General features: G+C 48.1%; 1 protein-coding gene across 2 annotated transcripts in view; it reads right to left on the bottom strand.

The window, feature by feature from the left end:
* LOC120941730 (serine/arginine repetitive matrix protein 1-like) overlaps positions 1–19,978 on the bottom strand; it is a 137,463-nt gene that overhangs the window by 58,388 nt on the left and 59,097 nt on the right. For both annotated transcript variants that reach the window (XM_040355353.1, XM_040355354.1), the window contains 3 exons: positions 14,430–14,531; positions 9,649–9,741; positions 7,307–7,357 (listed from right to left, as the gene is read on the bottom strand). In XM_040355353.1, coding sequence (XP_040211287.1) covers positions 7,307–7,357; positions 9,649–9,741; positions 14,430–14,531 — 246 coding nt within the window. The remainder of the gene's footprint in view (positions 1–7,306; positions 7,358–9,648; positions 9,742–14,429; positions 14,532–19,978) is intronic.

The following is a 19,978-nucleotide window of genomic DNA, read 5'->3' as shown; positions in this document are numbered from 1 at the left end:
ACATAGGCTAACAGAGTGGAGTTTATGGGCTGATTAGAGTACATTCAGGGTTAATAAGGGGTTTAGAAAAGAGGAACATTTGTTCATCCCTTTGACCTGCAGATGAAGAAACAAAAAGATACAAAAAGAAACAATGTTTCTTTTTATTTTAGTGTTTCGGTTCTTTAAAAATATTAAAGACTTTAAAATAATAAAAAAAAAAATAAAGGGCCGGATTCAAGTAGATTTGCGCATTTATTACGGAGGCGCAGGGCAACGATTTTGCCCTGCGCCCCCGCAATTTTTTGGCGCTGCCCTCGATTCACGGAGCAGAAGCTCCGTAAATTGCGCGGGCGCGCCGGCAAAATGCCCGGCGCAAGAGCGCGCAATTTAAATGATCCCGTAGGGGGCGGGAATCATTTAAATTAGGCGCGTTCCCGTGCCCATCGTAGGGCGCATGCTCCGTCTGGAAACTTTCCCGACGTGCATTGCGGCAAATGACGTCGCAAGGACGTCATTTGCTTCAAAGTGAACGTGAATGGCGTCCAGCGCCATTCACGATTCACTTACGCAAACTACGGGTATACGTAACATTGGCTGCCCCTGCTAATAGCAGGGGCAGCCTTACGCGAAAACCGCCGTACGGAAACAACGTAAATTGCGTACACAGGGCTCGCGTAACGTTGTGAATCGGCGTTAGTATGCAATTTGCATACTATACGCTGAGCACAACGGGAACGCCACCTAGCGGCCATCGCAAGAATGCAGCCTAAGATATGCGTGGCATAAGAGCCTTATGCCACGCATATCTTAGGCTGCAGTTGGCGTAACAAGGTTCCTGAATCAGGAGCATTGGTTACGCCGGGGCAAGTAAGCAATTGCGCTGTGTAACTTATGGTTACACAGGTGCAATTGCTTCTTGAATCCAGCCCATTGTTTCTTTTTGTATCTTTTTGTTTCTTCATCTGCAGATCAAAGGGATGAACAAATGTTCCTCTTTTCTAAACCCCGTATTAACCCTGAATGTACTCTAATAAGCCCATAAACTCCACTCTGTTAGCCTTAGCCATGCACACATGGACGTTTTTCAGCTTTACCACTTCAGCCCCGGACCATTTTGCTGGTCAATGACCGGAGCCACTTTTTGCGATTCGGCACTGCGTCGAATTAACTGACAATTCCGCGGTCGTGCGACGTGGCTCCCAAACAAAATTGATGTCCTTTTTTTCCCACAAAGAGCTTTCTTTTTGTGGTATTCGATCACCACTGCGGTTTTTATTTTTTGCGCTATAAACAAAAATAGAGCGACAATTTTTAAAAAAATGCAATATTTTTTCCTTTTTGCTATAATAAATATCCCCAAAAATATATAAAAAAACATTTTTTTCCTCAGTTTAGGCCGATACGTATTCTTCTACCTATTTTTGGTAAAAAAAAAAAATCGCAATAAGCGTTTATCGGTTGGTTTGCGCAAAATTTATAGCGTTTACAAAATAGGGGATAGTTTTATTGCATTTTTATTAATAATTTATTTTTTACTACTAATGGCGGCGATCTGCGATTTTTTTTTCGTGACTGCGACATTATGGCGGACACATCGGACAATTTTGACACATTTTTGGGACCATTGTCATTTTCACAGCAAAAAGTGCTATAAAAATGCACTGATTACTGTGAAAATGACAATTGCAGTTTAGGAGTTAACCACAAGGGGGCGCTGTAGGGGTTAAGTGTGACCTCATATGTTTTTCTAACTGTAGGGGGGCGGGGCTGGAGGTGTGACGTCATTGATCGTCTTTCCCTATATCAGGGAACAGACGATCAGTGATAGCGCCACTGTGAAGAACGGGTAAGCAGTGTTTACACTCACCTCTCCCCGTTCTTCAGCTCCAGTGACCGATCGCGGGACAATGGCAGCGATTGGGTCCGTGGGTCCCGCGGGCGCGGTCACGGAGCTTCGCTCGTGACCCCGCGGCTGGGCTTAAAGAATCACGTACAGGTACGTGATTGTGCCCAGCCGTGCCATTCTGCCGACGCACATCGGCGTGAAGGGGTCCTTAAGTGGTTAATGAGCAGTGGAGTTTATGGGCTTTTTTCTGAACGGCAAACGCTGATAAATGTCAATAAATGCTTAAAACTGGGCTCCACAGCGTTTTTTTTGCATTTTTGAAAAATAAATTAAAATAAACAAATAAAAAAACGCAGAAAAACGCGAAAAAACGCTAATAAACGCTATTGCAAAAACATTAAAAATGTTGAAAGACTCCCTGCAAAGCTACTGGCGTTCGCGTCCAGAGTGCATGGAGCCTAATTCCGCGTACACACGATCAGACATTCCGACAACAAAACCGTGGATTTTTTTTCTGACGGATTGTTGGCTCAAACTTGCCTTGCATACACACGGTCACACAAATGTTGTCGGAAATTCCGATCGGCAAGAACGCCGGTGACGTACAGCACTACGACAGGCCGAGAAAAATGAAGTTCAATAGCCAGTGCGGCTCTTCTGCTTGATTCCGAGCGTGCGTGGAATTTTGTGTGTCGGAATTGGCTACACACGATCGGAATTTCCGACAAGAACTTCTGTTGTCGGAAAATTTGAGAACCAGCTCTCAATCATTTGTTGTCGGAAATTCCGACAACAGACGTCCGATAGAGCCTACACACGGTCGGATTTTCCAACAACACGCTCACATTTGTTGTCGGAAATTTACGACCGTGTGTACGCGGCATTAGTCTGGTAATTGGAGCTGTCAAAAAAAAAAAGCAGTCAGCGTCAGCGATGTTTATTAACAACATTGCTCAGTCACTGAAACACTAAAATAAAAAGGAACCTTGGGCCAGATTCTCGTACGACCGCGTAACTTTGTGCGGGCGTAACGTATCTGATTTACGTTGCGCCTCCGCAACTTAGACAGGCAAGTGCTGTATTCTCAAACCACTTGCTCCGTAAGTTGCGGCGGCGTAGCGTAAATCGGCCGGCGTAAGCCCCGCCTAATTCAAATTTGGATCAGGGGGGCGTGTCTTATGTAAAACTACTGTGACCCGACGTGATTGACGTTTTTCCCGAACGGCGCATGCGCCGTCCGTGGAATTTCCCAGTGTGCAATGCTCCAAAGTACACCGCAAGGACGTCATTGGTTTCGACGTGAACGTAAATGACGTCCCGCCCCATTCACGGACGACTTACGCAAACAACGTAACTTTTTCAAATTTCGACGCGGGAACGACGGCCGTACTTAACATTGTTGCGCCGCACTTATGCCACCATATAGCAGGGGTAACTATACGCCGGGAAAAGCCTAACGTAAACGGCGTAACTTTACTGCGTCGGCCAGGTGTACGTTCGGGAATTCGCGTATCTAGCTGATTTACATATTTTGACGCGTAAATCAGCGTACACGCCCCTAGCGGCCAGCGTAAAAATGCACTTAAGCTCCGACGGCGTAAGACACTTACGCCGGTCGGATAGAATAGAAATCTACGTGTAACTGATTCTAAGAATCAGGCGCATAGATACGACGGTTAGGATTAGGACTTACGATGGCGTACATGGCGTTACGCCGTCGTAAATCCTCTGAGAATCCGGGCCCTTGTTTCTTTTTGTATCTTTCTGTTTCTTCATCTGCAGATCAAAGGGATGAACAAATGTTCCTCTTTTCTAACCTCTTATTAACCCTCAATTTACCTTAATTTCAGCCTTAATGAACTCCCTATTCTCCATTTAATTATTATTTTTCTGTATATTATATGTCTATTTTATAAACAATTAAAACCTTATTTTTTTTTTGCTTGCTTTGCTTTTTTTTTTACCTTTATTTTAGAAGCGATTAACAATTAAAACTTTTTTTTTTTTTGCTTGCTTTGTTAAACAAATGTTCTTCTTTTTTAACCCCTTATTAACCCTTAATTTACCTTAATGTCAGCCTTAATTAACTCTACACTAAAATAAAAAGAAACCTTGTTTCTTTTTGTATCTTTCTGTTTCTTCATCCGCAGATCAAAGGGATGAACAAATCTTCCTCTTTTCTAACCCCTTATTAACCCTGAATTTACTCTAATGAGCCTTAATGAACTCCTTATTCTCCTCCATTTAATTATTATTTTTCTGTTTTATTGTCTTTTTTTTCATGTCTATTTTATAAACACTTAAAACATTTTTTTTTTTTATAAGCAATTAACAATTACAACTTTTATTTTTTTTGCTTGCTTGCTTTGGTAAACAAATGTTCCTCTTTTCTGACCCCTTATTAACCCTCAATTTACCCTAATTTCAGCCTTAATTAACTCCACATTCCCCTCCATTTAATTATTATTTTTCTTTTTTTTTTATGTCTATTTTATAAACAATTAAAAGTTTTTTTTGCTTGCTTTGTTTTTTTTTTCACCTTTATTTTATAAGCGATTAACAATTAAAACTTTTTTGATTTTTTTTAAAAAAAAACTTTTTTTTTTTTTGCTTGCTTTGTTAGTGATTATTTTTACACATATATGAATATATTCACATCTATTTAAAAAATTTCACATTGAAAAAGCGCAAAAATTAAATAAAATTTGTATTTAGTTTTTGAGCACTTCCCATGTACATATGACGCCCCGGGCTCCCCGGGCATCTAGGGGGCGCACGTGCTCCCGCCACATTGCATAGGACACGGTGCGTGTGACCGGCGGCCGCGATGACCACCAGGCACCCGCGATTGCCGGTGATCACGGCAGGACTGTGGATCTGTGTGTGTAATGATGGGGTGTAAACACACAGATCCACCTCCTGTCAGAGGGAGGAGACCGATGTGTGTGTTTCCAGTACAGAGGAACACCGATCGGTCTCCTCTCTTTGTGAGTCCCCTCCCCCCCACAGTTAGAATCACTCCCAGGGAACACATTCACCCCTAGTGTTAACCCCTTCCCTGCCAGTCACATTTACACGGAAATCAGTGCATTTTTATAGCACTGATCGCTGTATAAATGTGAATGGTCCCGTATCAAAAGTGTCCGATGCGTCCGCCGCAATGTCGCAGTCACGATAAAAATCGCAGGTCGCCGCCATTACTAGTAAAAAAAAAATGAAATATAACTATCCCCTATTTTGTAGACGCTATAACTTTTGCGCAAACCAATCAATATACGCTTACCGCGATTTATTTTTACCAAAAATATGTGGAAAAATACGTATCGCCCTAAACTGAGGACATTTTTGTAATTTTTTTTATTTGGTATTTATTAACCACCTTCACGCCGATGTACGTCGGCAGAATGGCACGGCTGGGCACAATCATGTACCTGTACGTGTCTCTTTAAAGCCCAGCTGTGGGGTCGCGAGCGCGCCGCGGGCCGCGGTCCGAAGCTCCGTGACCGCGCCAGCGGGACCCGCGGACCCGATCGCCACCGGTGTCCCGCGATCGGGTCACAGGAGCTGAAGAACGGGGAGATGTGTGAGTGTAAACAAACCTTCCCCGTTCTTCACTGTGGCAATGTCAGTGATCGTCTGTTCCCTGAAATAGGGAAAGACGATCAGTGACGTCACACGTCCAGCCCCGCCCCCCTACAGTTAGAAACACATATGAGGTCACACATAACCCCTACAGCGCCCCCTAGTGGTTAACTCCTAAACTGCAATTGTCATTTTCACAGTAATCAGTGCATTTTTATAGCACTTTTCGCTGTGAAAATGGCAATGGTCCGAAAAATGTGTCAAAATTGTCCGAAGTGTCCGCCGTAATGTCGCAGTCACGAAAAAAATCGCTGAGTAGTAAAAAAAAATTATTAATAAAAATGCAATAAAACTCTCCCCTATTTTGTAAACACTATGGGCCGGATTCATAAAGAAGATACGTCGTCGTATCTCTGAGTTCCGTCGCTCGTATCTATGCGGCTGATTCATAGAGTTACGCATAGATCTCCCTAAGATCCGACAGGTGTAAGTGTCTTACACCGTCGGATCTTAGGCTGCAATTCCAGGCCGGCCGCTAGGTGGCGATTCCATTGCGGTCGGCGTAGAATATGCAAATGAGTCGTTACGCCGATTCACGAACGTACGCTTTGCCCGTCGCAGTAAATTTACGCCGTTTCCGTAAGAGATACGCGGCGTAAAGATAAAGCTGCCCCCTAGGTGGCGTAGCCAATGTTAAGCATGGGCGTCGTTCCCGCGTTGAAAATTTAACGTTGTTTGCGTAAGTCGTCCGTGAATGGCGCTGGACGCCATTTACGTTAACGTCGAAACCAATGAAGTCCTTGCCACGTCATTTAGCGCAATGCACGTCGGGAAATTTTAGGGACGGCGCATGCGCAGTACGATCGACGCGGGAACGCGCCTAATTTAAGTGATCCACGCCCCCCCCTACCCGGATCATTTGAATTAGGCGGGCTTGCGCCGGGCGGATTTACGCTACGCCGCCGCAACTTTACAGGCAAGTGCTTTGTGAATCAAGCACTTGCCCGTAAAACTTGCGGCGGTGTAACGTAAATGTGATACGTTACGCCGCCGCAGATTTGCGCGATTATACGTGAATCTGGCCCTATAAATTTTGCGCAAACCAACCAATAAACGCTTATTGCGATTTTTTTTTTTACCAATAATATGTAGAAGAATACGTATCGGTTTTAAACTGAGGAAAAAAATGTTTTTTATATATTTTTTGGGGATATTTATTATAGCAAAAAGTAAAAAATATAATAAAAAAAAAAAAATGTCGCTCTATTTTTGTTTATAGCGCAAAAAATAAAAAACGCAGAGGGGATCAAATACCATCAAAATAAATCTCTATTTGTGGGGGGGGGAGGACATAAAGATGTCATTTGTGTACAGTGTCGCACGACCGCGCAATTGTCATTCAAAGTGCGACAGCGCTGAAAACTATAGATTGGTCTGGGCAGGAAGGGGGGTAAAAAAATGCCCCCCCCCGGGATTGAAGGGGTTAAATAACTTTTCAATGCTTTGTACCATCGTTGACAGCTGAAGTGAAAACATTAGTCGCGGTCGGTATCGGTAATCGGTATCGGCGAGTATTAAAAAAAAAAGTATCGGTATCCTTAGTTATTATAGGTTTTAATGAGAAGTGAAGGGGACCGCGCCAAAGTGGCTGTAATGATTGATATACCGACCAGCGGCTATCGAATCGAGGAACCGCCATCAAACAAAAATATATAAAAAAAAAGGGCAAATATAATAAATATAAAATAAACGTGATCTCAAACATCTAACAAACAATTAATAATAACCTATTAAAATATTGGAACCCGTCACCTTCCTCCTCCACCATCTACAGCGGAGACCCCCCCTCCCCCCCCCCCGGAGCCCCAAAAATACGCCGAAATCCAAAATAATCACCTTTTTCTCCTGGCGGCGTGAACGTTTATACACTTCGAATCTGATTGGATCCTGCAAAGGCGAGAACAGAATTATGTGATGACCTCATTGGAATCTAAGAAATACATAGACAGTATCAGGGCCGCCATCAGGGGGTACAGGCAGTGCACCTGTAAGGGGCCTGGATGGCAACCTCCCCCCCTTTTTTTTTTTATAATTATAATTTTTTTTTTTTTTTTTTTATTAAAGGGCCCAGAGATCCCCAGGGCCCCAGGTGGCAACCCCCCCCCTTTATAATTATTATTTTGTATTTTTAATTTTTTTATTAAAGGGCCCAGAGGTCCCCAGGGCCCCCGGATGGCTACCCCACTTTTTTTTTATATATATATTTTTTTTAAGGGGCCCCCCCTTTTTTTTCCCGTCAGCACCCAAAGCCCCCCGACCTCAATTTGCAGCGAAAGCCCCCCCCCCAGTTTCTCAATTTGTGGCACCCCCCCCCCCGCTTCTCAATTCAAGCCCCCCCCCACACCGACTCTCTGCTCCAAGGGGCCCCATGCCTGAAGCTGTGTGTAAGGGGCCCCATAATTCCTGATGGCGGCCCTGCACAGTATATAGGGAACATGCTGATTGGAGAGCTGATTGCTCATTGGATAGCTGATTGGAAAACCATCCCTGCTGATTGGAGAGCCAATTGCTGATTGGAGAGCTCTATCCCTCCTAATTGGAGAGCTGATTGCTGATTGGACAGCTTAACTCCTACTAATTGGAGAGCTGATTGCTGATTGGAGAGCTCTATCCCTGCTGATTGGAGAGCTGATTGCTGATTGGAGAGCTCTAACCCTGCTGATTGGAGATCTCATTGCTGGTTGGAGCGCTTAACTCCTACTGATTGGAGAGCCAATTGCTGATTGGAGAGCTGACTGCTGATTGGAGAGCTCTATCCCTCCTAATTGGGGAGACACTTGCTGATTGGAGAGCTCTACCCTGCTGATTGGAGAGCTGATTGCTGATTGGAGAGCTCTATTCCTGCTGATTGGAGAGCTGATTGCTGATTGGAGAGCTCTATTCCTACTGAATTTAAAAGCCAGTTGCTGATTGGAGAGCTCTATCCCTCCTAATTGGGGAGACACTTGCTGATTGGGGCACTCAAGAAGAGGAGGATCCACGAGCGCCCCTGAGGGACCCCAGAAGAGGAGGATCAGGGCCACTCACCAACTGCACAGAGGAGGTAAGTATCACATGTTTGTTATTATTTTTTTTATTTTTTTAAACAAGGGTTTAGTAATCCTTTAATCCTTCAATGTATGTCAATATTCGATCTTCCTCCTCCGCAAGACCCGCGGGCGCCTCTGAGCCAGATTTATACCTCAATATTTAAATAACCCCAAAAGGCACACATGGGGGTCCGACGTCCGTGTATATATATATAAAATATCTCAGTGCGAGTTTATGAATGACGAATAATTCCTGTAATGTGTTTATTCCCTGTGATAGTCAGCGCCATCTAGTGGCCACGCCGCAGTATTTTCCCCATGGAGGCGTCTAAGGAAAATTCCACATGATGGCCACTAGAAGGCGCTGACAACCACAGGAAATAAATATAAATATTCAGCACATGATGGGGGTTTTTCTTCATGGCTGTGCGAATGCTGAGAAATTTACACAGCAAACGTTCTATAAATCGATCCGATCGTCACACCAAACAAGAGATAATCGTTTTTCCTCCAATCATTGATAAATATCAAACAGGATATTGATTTTTTCCAGGTTTCCAATATTCAGACACAGATAACACTCACTGATACACTTTCCATACAGACTGTCCTACAAGGTGGTATTGTGACCCCCCCCCCTATGTCTGGGACCCCCCAGAGCCTGAAATCAGCCCCCCCCTATGCCTCGGACCCCCCAGTGCCTGAAATCAGCCCCCCCCCCCTATGCCTGGGACCCCCCAGAGCCTGAAATCCGCCCCCCCTCCCCCCTATGCCTGGGACCCCCCAGATCCTGAAATCAGCCCCCCCTCCCCCCTATGCCTGGGACCCCCCAGAGCCTGAAATCCGCCCCCCCCTCCCCCCTATGCCTGGGACCCCCCAGAGCCTGAAATCAGCCCCCCCCCTCCCCCCTATGCCTGGGACCCCCCAGTGCCTGAAATCAGCCCCCCTCCCTCCCCCCTATGCCTGGGACCCCCCAGAGCCTGAAATCCGCCCCCCCCTCCCCCCTATGCCTGGGACCCCCCAGAGCCTGAAATCAGCCCCCCCTCCCCCCTATGCCTGGGACCCCCCAGAGCCTGAAATCAGCCCCCCCTCCCCCCTATGCCTGGGACCCCCCAGAGCCTGAAATCAGCCCCCCCTCCCCCGTATTACCGATATTGGTTTCACATCGACGGAAGCGATCGCTGAGAAACATCCGGGACACTTCTTCCGTCTCTGAGGAGCGCCGGGAGATGACGGCTCCTGCTGCAAGGAGGGAAGGAGGGGGTGAGGGGCGGCGCATACAGCAGGTCACAATCAATACTTATTTTAAATTAAAGAAAAAAAAATAAAGTAACAATTTTATTTAAGTACAAATGTATCCAATCATCAGAAAGTCTCATTTTCTCGTGATATAAAAATAAATTTGCTACAAACGACCGACCAATACGGCCCCACCCCCCCCCGCCCCCCCCCCCCCGGGGGGTACAAATATCAGTTATTAGGAGTTTTTACCCCTTCATTACCAGGAACTTTCACCCCCTTCCTGCCCAGGCCAATTGATCAGACTGGAGATAGAGAGATACAAAGTAACACTGGCCCGGATTCAAGAAGCAATTGCGCCCGTGTAACCATAGTTACGCAGCGCAATTGCTTACTTGCCCCGGCGTAACGAGTTCTGCTGATTCAGGAACCTCGTTACGCCGACTGCAGCCTAAGATATGCGCGGCATAAGGCTGCATTCTTGCGATGGCCGCTAGGTGGCGTTCCCGTTGTGCTCAGCGTATAGTATGCAAATTGCATACTAACGCGGATTCACAACGTTGCACGAGCCCTGCGTACGCAGTTTACGTCGTTTACGTACGGCGTCTTTCACGTAAGGCAGCCAATGTTACGTATACCCGTCGTTCCCGCGTCGCGAAATTTCAAATTTACGTAGTTTGCGTAAGTGATTCGTGAATGGCGCTGGACGCCATTCACGTTCACTTGGAAGCAAATGACGTCCTTGCGACGTCATTTGCCGCAATGCACGTCGGGAAAGTTTCCCAACGGAGCATGCGCTCTACGATCGCCGCGGGAACGCGCCTAATTTAAATGATTCCCGCCCCCTACGGGATCATTTAAATTGCGCGCGCCTACGCCGGGCAATTTTAAAGAGCGCACACGCAATTTACGGAGCTACTGCTCCGTGAATCGCGGGTAGCGCAGTAAATTTGCGGGGGCGCAGGGCAAAAACGTTGCCCTGCGCCTCCGCAAAAAAAGCGCAAAGGTACCTGAATCCAGCCCACTGTTTATAAACATTGATCAGGCGGGAGATGGAGAGATACAAAGTAACATTGTTAAACCACTTCAGCCCCGGACCATTTTAGTGCTAAAGGACCAGAGCACTTTTTGCGATTCGGCACGGCGTCGCTTTAACCGCTTAAGGAACCGCCTCCTGCACATATATGTCGGCAGAATGGCACGGCTGGGCACAAGCACGTACAGGTACGTCCTCTTTAAGTGTCCAGCCGTGGGTTGCGGGCACGCGCCGAAGCTCCGTGACCGCGGGACCCGATCGCCGCTGGAGTCCCGCGATCGCTCCCCAGAGCTGAAGAATGGGGAGAGCCGTGTGTGTAAACGCACCTTCCCCGTTCTTCACTGTGGCGCTGTCATCGATCGTGTGATCCCTTTTATAGGGAAACACAATCGATGACGTCACACCTACAGCCACACCCCCCCTACAGTTAGAAACACAAATGAGATCACACTTAACCCCTTCAGCGCCCCCTTGTGGTAACTCATAAACTGCAATTGTCATTTTCACAGTAATCGGTGCATTTTTATAGCACTTTTCGCTGTGAAAATGACAATGGTCCCAAAAATGTGTCAAAATTGTCCGAAGTGTCCGCCATAATGTCGCAGTCACGAAAAAAATCGACGATCGCCGCCATTAGTAGTAAAAAAAAATAATTCATAAAAATGCAATAAAACTATCCCCTATTTTGTAAAACGCTATAAATTTTGCGCAAACCAACCGATAAACGCTTATTGCGATTTTCTTTACCAAAAATATGTAGAAGAATACGTATCGGACTAAACTGAGGGAAAAAATGTTTTTATATATTTTTGGGGGATATTTATTATAGCAACAAGTAAAAAATATAGATTTTTTTTCAAAATTGTCGCTCTATTTTTGTTTATAGCGCAAAAAACAAAAACCGCAGAGGTGATCAAATACCACCAAAAGAAAGCTCTATTTGTGGGGGGGGAAAAAGGACGCCAATTTTGCTTGGGAGCCACGTCGCACGACCGCGCAATTGTCTGTTAAAGCGACGCAGTGCCGAATCGCAAAAAGTGCTCTGGTCTTTGACCAGCAATATGGTCCGGGGGTTAAGTGGTTAATAATATAAAAAAAAGACCAAATTTTTTTTTAAGCGCCCCTGTCCCCGCAAGCTCGCGCAGCAAAGAAAACATATTCGGAAGTCGCACCCGCATATGAAAACGGTGTTCAAATCGCACAAGTGAGGTATCGCCGCGATCGCCAGAGCGAGAGCAATAATTACGGTAACCGTAAAAAAAAAATTTAAAGCGTCGCTTGTGGAGATTTTTAGGTACCGTAGTTTGTCGCCATTCTGCGAGTGCGTGCAATTATAAAACGTGACGTGTTAGGTATCTATTTACTCGGGGTAACATCGTCTTTCACATTATACAAAGATTGGGCTAACTTTACTGTTTTTTTTTTTTTTAATTCATGAAAGTGTCCTTGTTCCTATAAAGGTGCGTTTAAAACACCGCCGCACAAATACCGTGCGACTTAAAATATTGCGGAGTTCTTTTTTTAGCAAAAAATATGGATTTTAACTTGTAAACACCACCAAATGTAATGCCACACGACCGTTTTTCCCGTCGGATAAAAAAACGATGGTTTTTCCGACGGGATTCCTCTCAAGCCTGCCTTGCATACACACGGTCACACAAAAGTTTGGTAAACTTTTGACTGCCAAGAACGAGATGTGACGTAAAAGACTACGACGAGCCGAGAAAATTAAGTTCTATGGGCCAAATCCTCAGCCAGGCGGCGTAACTTAACTTTCAGCAGTTAAGTTACACTGACTTAAAGTTTCTACCTAAGTGCCTGATCCACAAAGCACTTACCTAGAAATTTCAGGCCGTGTAACTTAAGTGCCGCCGTCGTAAGGCGGTCCTCCTCTCCGGGGGGCGTTTAAAATTTAAATGAGGCGCGCTCCCGCGCCGGCCGTACTGCGCATGCGTGTGACGTCATTTTCCCGACGTGCAGCGCGCGAACGTGGTGGGTGCCTACCCACGTGCACCCACCACGTGGGTACCTACCGGAGCATGATGGGACGGTGATGCCTATATAAATGGGATGCAAGGCGCGCTTCCATCATTACAGCGACAACAGGCGACGAGGCAACATCGGAAGAGGGGAGAAGACCAGAAGACCCTGACGTCACAGAAGACCGCGCTGGCTGCCTGTTAGAAATCGAGCTAACACACAAACATAGCAGGCAGCCAGCGCTGAAGAAGAAGGCACCGGAGAGCTGCAGAAGAACCGGGGTTCGCCGAGTCAACAGCGGAAGAGGGGAGAAGATGGAAGAAGCCCCCCGGAGTCCGGAGAAGCCCCCCCCGGAGAGCGGAAGAAGAAACCCCCCCGGAGAGCGGAAGAAGACCCCCGGAGAGTGGAAGAAGAAGCCCCCCCTGGTATTAGAGCTAATAAAGAAGACAGGGGGGGCCTCCGGAGCAGAATAATAAATTATTTTAAAAACCCTTGTGTTGTGTGTTTACTAACTTTTACTTTTTGCCTCCAGGTGAATGGGTAGGGGTACGATGTACCCCGTATCCATTCACTTAGGGTGGGGGGCCGGTATCTGGGGGCCCCCTTATTTGAGGGGACTCCCAGATTCCGATAAGCCCCCGCCCGCAGACCCCGACAACCAATGGCAAGGGTTGTCGGGAAGAGGTCCTGTCCTCATCAACATGGGGACAGGGTGCTCTGGGGTGGGGGGGCCCGCAGTGCGCCCCCCTGCCCCAGAGCACCCAACCCCCCCATGTTGAGGGCATGTGGCCTGGCACGGCTCAGGAGGGGGGGGGGGCGCTCGCTCGTCCCCACTCCCATTCCTGGCCGGCCGGGTAGCGTGCTTTGGATACGGGTCTGGTATGGATTGTAGGGGGACCCCCTACGTCGAATTTTCGGCGTGGGGGGGTCTCCTTACAACCCATAACAGACCTAAGGGCCTGGTATGCTCCTGGGGGGGGGAACCCATGCCGGTTTTGATTTTACAAATTGCCGTGGAGTTCTCCCTCGGGAATGCATACCAAATGCCGTCGCTTGAATGTGCTTTTACATGGTGTGACTAACTTTACACTTTGTAACACCAGCCCTAGTTTTGCACCAGGCAAACTAAAACTTACGGCGTAAAAACGAAGCACAAAAGCTTTGTGGATCGCCCTAAGTACTCATTTGCATACCAGAAGAGGCATTTCGACTCGAAATGCCCCCAGCGGCGGATGCGGTACTGCATCCTAAGATGCGGCAGTGTAAGTCCCTTACAGATGTCGGATCTTCTGCCTAACTTTGGAAAACTGCTTCTGAGGATCAGTTCCAAAGTTAGAACCAGAGATACGACGGCTTACGCCGGAGTATCTCTTTTGTGGATATGGCCCTATGCTTCTGCGTCGATTTTTTTCCTAACATGCATGTTTTTTTTCGCGTCGCAAAAGCATACAGACGAACAGTTTTCCCGCTAGAATTTCTCCCTGACATCATGCTCTTTTTTTTCCCGGCAGATTTCCTGTTGGAAAAAGTCAGATGGAGCGTACACACGGCCGGGATTTCCCCGGGACAAAAGCTCTCATCGGACTTTTTCCGAAGGGAAAACCAGTCGTGAGTACGGGGGCATCAGAAACAGGCTTAGTCATGAAAGGGATAAAGAAAATGGCGCATCACTTACTCTCCTGAACCGCAGCTGATCGATGGCGGAGAAAGAACCGATCCCGTTAGCTTTTCCATCTTCATTTTGACCAAAGAACTCTCTCAGATCGGAGGTTCCTTTCTGAAAAAGACAATGAGATGCTGTCATGAGTTCAATATTTGTGCCGATCCAATAAGAAACGTCTACTGAGGAGTCGTCTTCTGTTATATGGGTGCGGTTTTTGGAGATAAAAACGATTTTATACAAGAGATTATGTTGTAGACCACAGGTGTCAAACACAAGGCCCGCGGGCCGAATCCAACCCTCCAGGCCATTTCATGTGGCCCTCACACCTCTACTGCAGGCCCTCCTCTGGTTCTCCTTCAGACTCTTACTTTCTGATTTCAAGCAATGCATCCAGCTTCTTCCCAGCAGCAGCATAAGTAAAGGGGGGTGCACTGTGATGTAAGGGAGAGTGGGGGACCCAACTTCTGATGGTGGGGGGGCTCTTGACATCTAATGTAAGGGGAGGGGATGCGCTGGACATCTAATCTTACAGATACAACCGGCCCTTTTGAGGACAATCATAATGCTGATGCGGCCCACAATAAAATTGAGTTTGACACCCCTGATGTAGACAGTCTCAGAAAGGCAAAAACAATTGCTGAGTTACAATGAAGCATCACAATAGATAAGGTAAGAGTCTAATGAAAGGCAATACAGAGAAAAATCTACCACCAGGGCATCAAACATCCTCTGGAGGCTCGGTGTCTTTGGGGTAGAAATTTGTCAGCTGGCTTGAGGGTAGATCTTTTCTTGGAGGTTTGGTTCCCTGGGGGTAGATCATTATAAGAAGTGTAACAAGTGAAATATTTGCGCTGTAAAGTGTTATACAAAATAATGTGTGTATGCATATACAACCACATACATATATGTGTACATAAGTGGGTGGAAAGCCACCATATGGGTGACACTAATATACCAGTGAAAAAGCAGTCCTTAATCAAGGACACAGTACTAGGAAGATCCAGGTACAACACAATCCAGCCGTGTAAAAGTACAGTTCATCAATGCTTGATCCAATCAATAGCGATGTAAGTTTAGAAAAATATTGAAAACACAACAATAAAGATAAAAATAAAAATTAAAAATAAAAATAAAAGTGAAAATAGTTCAGAAGAAGGAGGCCTTGTATCCGAAATTTGAGTGAAAGACAGAAGGTGAGCCGTAACCAAGATCTCATATATGCACCTCTGGTGATCCCAGCAGCTCACCTCAGATCTGGCAAGCTGGACTTAGTCAGCCTGGTCCTGATGGACATGGTCCGGGGTTGGATATCGCATACGGGTCTCCATAAAGTATATTACATGAAAAAACAGGAAGGGCAAAAACCATATGTGACGTTATTACACCATTTGGTTTTTGCCCTTCCTGTTTTTTCATGTAATATACTTTATGGAGACCCATATGCGATATCCAACCCCGGACCATATCCATCAGGACCAGGCTGACTAAGTCCAGCTTGCCAGATCTGAGGTGAGCTGCTGGGATCACCAGAGGTGCATATATGAGATCTTGGTTACGGCTCACCTTCTGTCTTTCACTCAAATTTCGGATACAAGGCCTCCTTCTTCTGAACTATTTTCACTTTTATTTTTATTTTTAATTTTTATTTTTATCTTTATTGTTGTGTTTTCAATATTTTTCTAAACTTACATTGCTATTGATTGGATCAAGCATTGATGAACTGTACTTTTACACGGCTGGATTGTGTTGTACCTGGATCTTCCTAGTACTGTGTCCTTGATTAAGGACTGCTCAACAAACTTTTTCACTGGTATATTAGTGTCACCCATATGGTGGCTTTCCACCCACTTATGTACACATATATGTATGTGGTTGTATATGCATACACACATTATTTTGTATAACACTTTACAGCGCAAATATTTCACTTGTTACATTTATCACTTTTGTCTATCGAGGTAGACCTTCTTTTTATTTGCAGCAGTATCCCTATTTTGCACTTGCCCCCTCACTTCAGACAGCGCAGGAGTTCACTTCACCTATATTATAAGAAGGCTTTGTGTCTTTGGGGTAGACCTTCATCAAATGGCTTGATGACTTGTAGGTGTGCTACCTTGGGGGTAGAAGGTACCAAGCCTCCCAAAAAAACTCTAGCTACAAGTCATCAAACCATCTGACAAAGGTCTACCCCAAACACACCGAGCCTTCTTATAATGATCTACCCCCAGGGAACCAAACCTCCAAGAGAAGATCTACCCTCAAGTCATCAAACCATCTGACAAAGGTCTACCCCAAAGGCGCCAAGCCTTCTTATAATGCTCTACCCCCAGGGAACCAAACCTCCAAGAGAAGATCTACCCTCAAGTCATCAAACCATCTGACAAAGGTCTACCCCAAACACACCAAGCCTTCTTATAATGATCTACCCCCAGGGAACCAAACCTCCAAGAGAAGATCTACCCTCAAGTCATCAAACCATCTGACAAAGGTCTACCCCAAAGACACCAAGCCTCCAGAGGTCATGTTTTCAGGATTTCCCTCATAAGAAACGGCTGTGGTAATTACTAAGGCAGTGAAACTGATCAAATCACCTGTGCAAAATAATGGAAAGCCTGAAAACATGACCTGTTGGGGCGCCTTGAGGACTGGAGTGGAGAAACATTGCCTTAGACAACAGACGTGTATTGAAGGCTTCATAGAGACACAAGTGTCACTGAGGTTCATTAGGGGCCTCTGCATGACACAGTATGCGCTTGAAGTACCAGGAACCCCCCATAGGGGCGCATTAGTAACCCTAGATGACAGGGGATGCTCTGGGGGTACACTGAAGTTATGGGGTGCACAGAGGTATCAACTGGAATCCGTTGATTGTAAGTAGGTGCATTTCGATTTGGCCCAATATGGGGCAGATAGATGCAAATTGGAGGAGAGACACAAGATTCAGCACTGGCCACTGACCTGCAATGCAATAGAAGTGAGACATACCTTTGCTGAAATCCCAATGATGGATTATATACATGTAGAAGCTACTGGGATTTCAGCAAAGGTATGTCCTACTTCAATTGCATTGCAGGTCAGTGGCCAGCGCCGAACCTTGTAGCTCTCCTCCAGTTTGTATCCATCTGCCCCATATTGGCATTCTATCCAGTGGGGTGTTTGCATTTGGCAGAGCAGAGTAGGGACTGGCCAGAGAGGGATTACTTTGATGCCGTTGGCCCGGCTTACGCACGTATTGCAAAGTATGTAAAGGAAAGTTTGTTAGAAAGGGTGTGCAGAGGGTTCATCCAGAATTTTTAGGAGTCACTTGCAGACACTGACAGCTGAGGAGGCCCAGAGGAACACACCGAGGGCTGTAGGCAGGCAAGGAGGAGACCCAGAGGAACACACCGAGGGCTGTAGGCAGGCAAGGAGGAGGCCCAGAGGAACACACCGAGGGCTGTAGGCAGGCAAGGAGGAGGCCCAGAGGAACACACTGAGGGCTGTAGGCAGGCAACAAGGAGGCCCAGAGGAACACACCGAAGGCTGTAGGCAGGCAGGCAAGGAGGAGACCCAGAGGAACACACCGAGGGCTGTAGGCAGGCAAGGAGGAGGCCCAGAGGAACACACCGAGGGCTGTAGGCAGGCAAGGAGGAGGCCCAGAGGAACACACCGAGGGCTGTAGGCAGGCAAGGAGGAGGCCCAGAGGAACACACCGAGGGCTGTAGGCAGGCAAGGAGGAGGCCCAGAGGAACACACCGAGGGCTGTAGGCAGGCAAGGAGGAGGCCCAGAGGAACACACCGAGGGCTGTAGGCAGGCAAGGAGGAGGCCCAGAGGAACACACCGAGGGCTGTAGGCAGGCAAGGAGGAGGCCCAGAGGAACACACCGAGGGCTGTAGGCAGGCAAGGAGGAGACCCAGAGGAACACACCAAGGGCTGTAGGCAGGCAAGGAGGAGACCCAGAGGAACACACCGAGGGCTGTAGGCAGGCAAGGAGGAGGCCCAGAGGAACACACCGAGGGCTGTAGGCAGGCAAGGAGGAGGCCCAGAGGAACACACTGAGGGCTGTAGGCAGGCAACAAGGAGGCCCAGAGGAACACACCGAAGGCTGTAGGCAGGCAGGCAAGGAGGAGACCCAGAGGAACACACCGAGGGCTGTAGGCAGGCAAGGAGGAGGCCCAGAGGAACACACCGAGGGCTGTAGGCAGGCAAGGAGGAGGCCCAGAGGAACACACCGAGGGCTGTAGGCAGGCAAGGAGGAGGCCCAGAGGAACACACCGAGGGCTGTAGGCAGGCAAGGAGGAGGCCCAGAGGAACACACCGAGGGCTGTAGGCAGGCAAGGAGGAGGCCCAGAGGAACACACCGAGGGCTGTAGGCAGGCAAGGAGGAGACCCAGAGGAACACACCAAGGGCTGTAGGCAGGCAAGGAGGAGGCCCAGAGGAACACACCAAGGGCTGTAGGCAGGCAAGGAGGAGGCCCAGAGGAACACACCGAGGGCTGTAGGCAGGCAAGGAGGAGGCCCAGAGGAACACACCGAGGGCTGTAGGCAGGCAAGGAGGAGACCCAGAGGAACACACCAAGGGCTGTAGGCAGGCAAGGAGGAGGCCCAGAGGAACACACAGAGGGCTGTAGGCAGGCAAGGAGGAGGCCCAGAGGAGCACACCGAGGGCTGTAGGCAGGCAAGGAGGAGGCCCAGAGGAACACACCGAGGGCTGTAGGCAGGCAAGGAGGAGGCCCAGAGGAACACACCGAGGGCTGTAGGCAGGCAAGGAGGAGGCCCAGAGGAACACACTGAGGGCTGTAGGCAGGCAACAAGGAGGCCCAGAGGAACACACCGAAGGCTGTAGGCAGGCAGGCAAGGAGGAGACCCAGAGGAGCACACCGAGGGCTGTAGGCAGGCAAGGAGGAGGCCCAGAGGAACACACTGAGGGCTGTAGGCAGGCAAGGAGGAGACCCAGAGGAACACACCGAGGGCTGTGGGCAGGCAAGGAGGAGGCCCAGAGGAACACACCGAGGGCTGTAGGCAGGCAAGGAGGAGACCCAGAGGAACACACCAAGGGCTGTAGGCAGGCAAGGAGGAGGCCCAGAGGAACACACCAAGGGCTGTAGGCAGGCAAGGAGGAGGCCCAGAGGAACACACCGAGGGCTGTAGGCAGGCAAGGAGGAGGCCCAGAGGAACACACCGAGGGCTGTAGGCAGGCAAGGAGGAGGCACAGAGGCCTGTAGGCAGGCAAGGAGGAGGCCCAGAGGAACACACCGAAGGCTGTAGGCAGGCAGGCAAGGAGGAGGCCCAGAGGAACACACCGAGGGCTGTAGGCAGGCAAGGAGGAGGCCCAGAGGAACACACCGAGGGCTGTAGGCAGGCAAGGAGGAGGCCCAGAGGAACACACCAAGGGCTGTAGGCAGGCAGGCAAGGGGGAGGCCCAGAGGAACACACCGAGGGCTGTAGACAGGCAAGGAGGAGACCCAGAGGAACACACCGAGGGCTGTAGGCAGGCAAGGAGGAGGCACAGAGGGCTGTAGGCAGGCAAGCAGGAGGCCCAGAGGAAAACACCGGGGGCTGTAGGCAGGCAAGGAGGAGG

The sequence above is a fragment of the Rana temporaria genome, chromosome 5 (assembly GCF_905171775.1).
Source record: "Rana temporaria chromosome 5, aRanTem1.1, whole genome shotgun sequence".
NCBI classification, from domain to species: Eukaryota; Metazoa; Chordata; class Amphibia; order Anura; family Ranidae; genus Rana; species Rana temporaria.
Note: the sequence above shows the minus strand (reverse complement) of the source record. Positions and strands in the feature narration are given on the sequence as shown.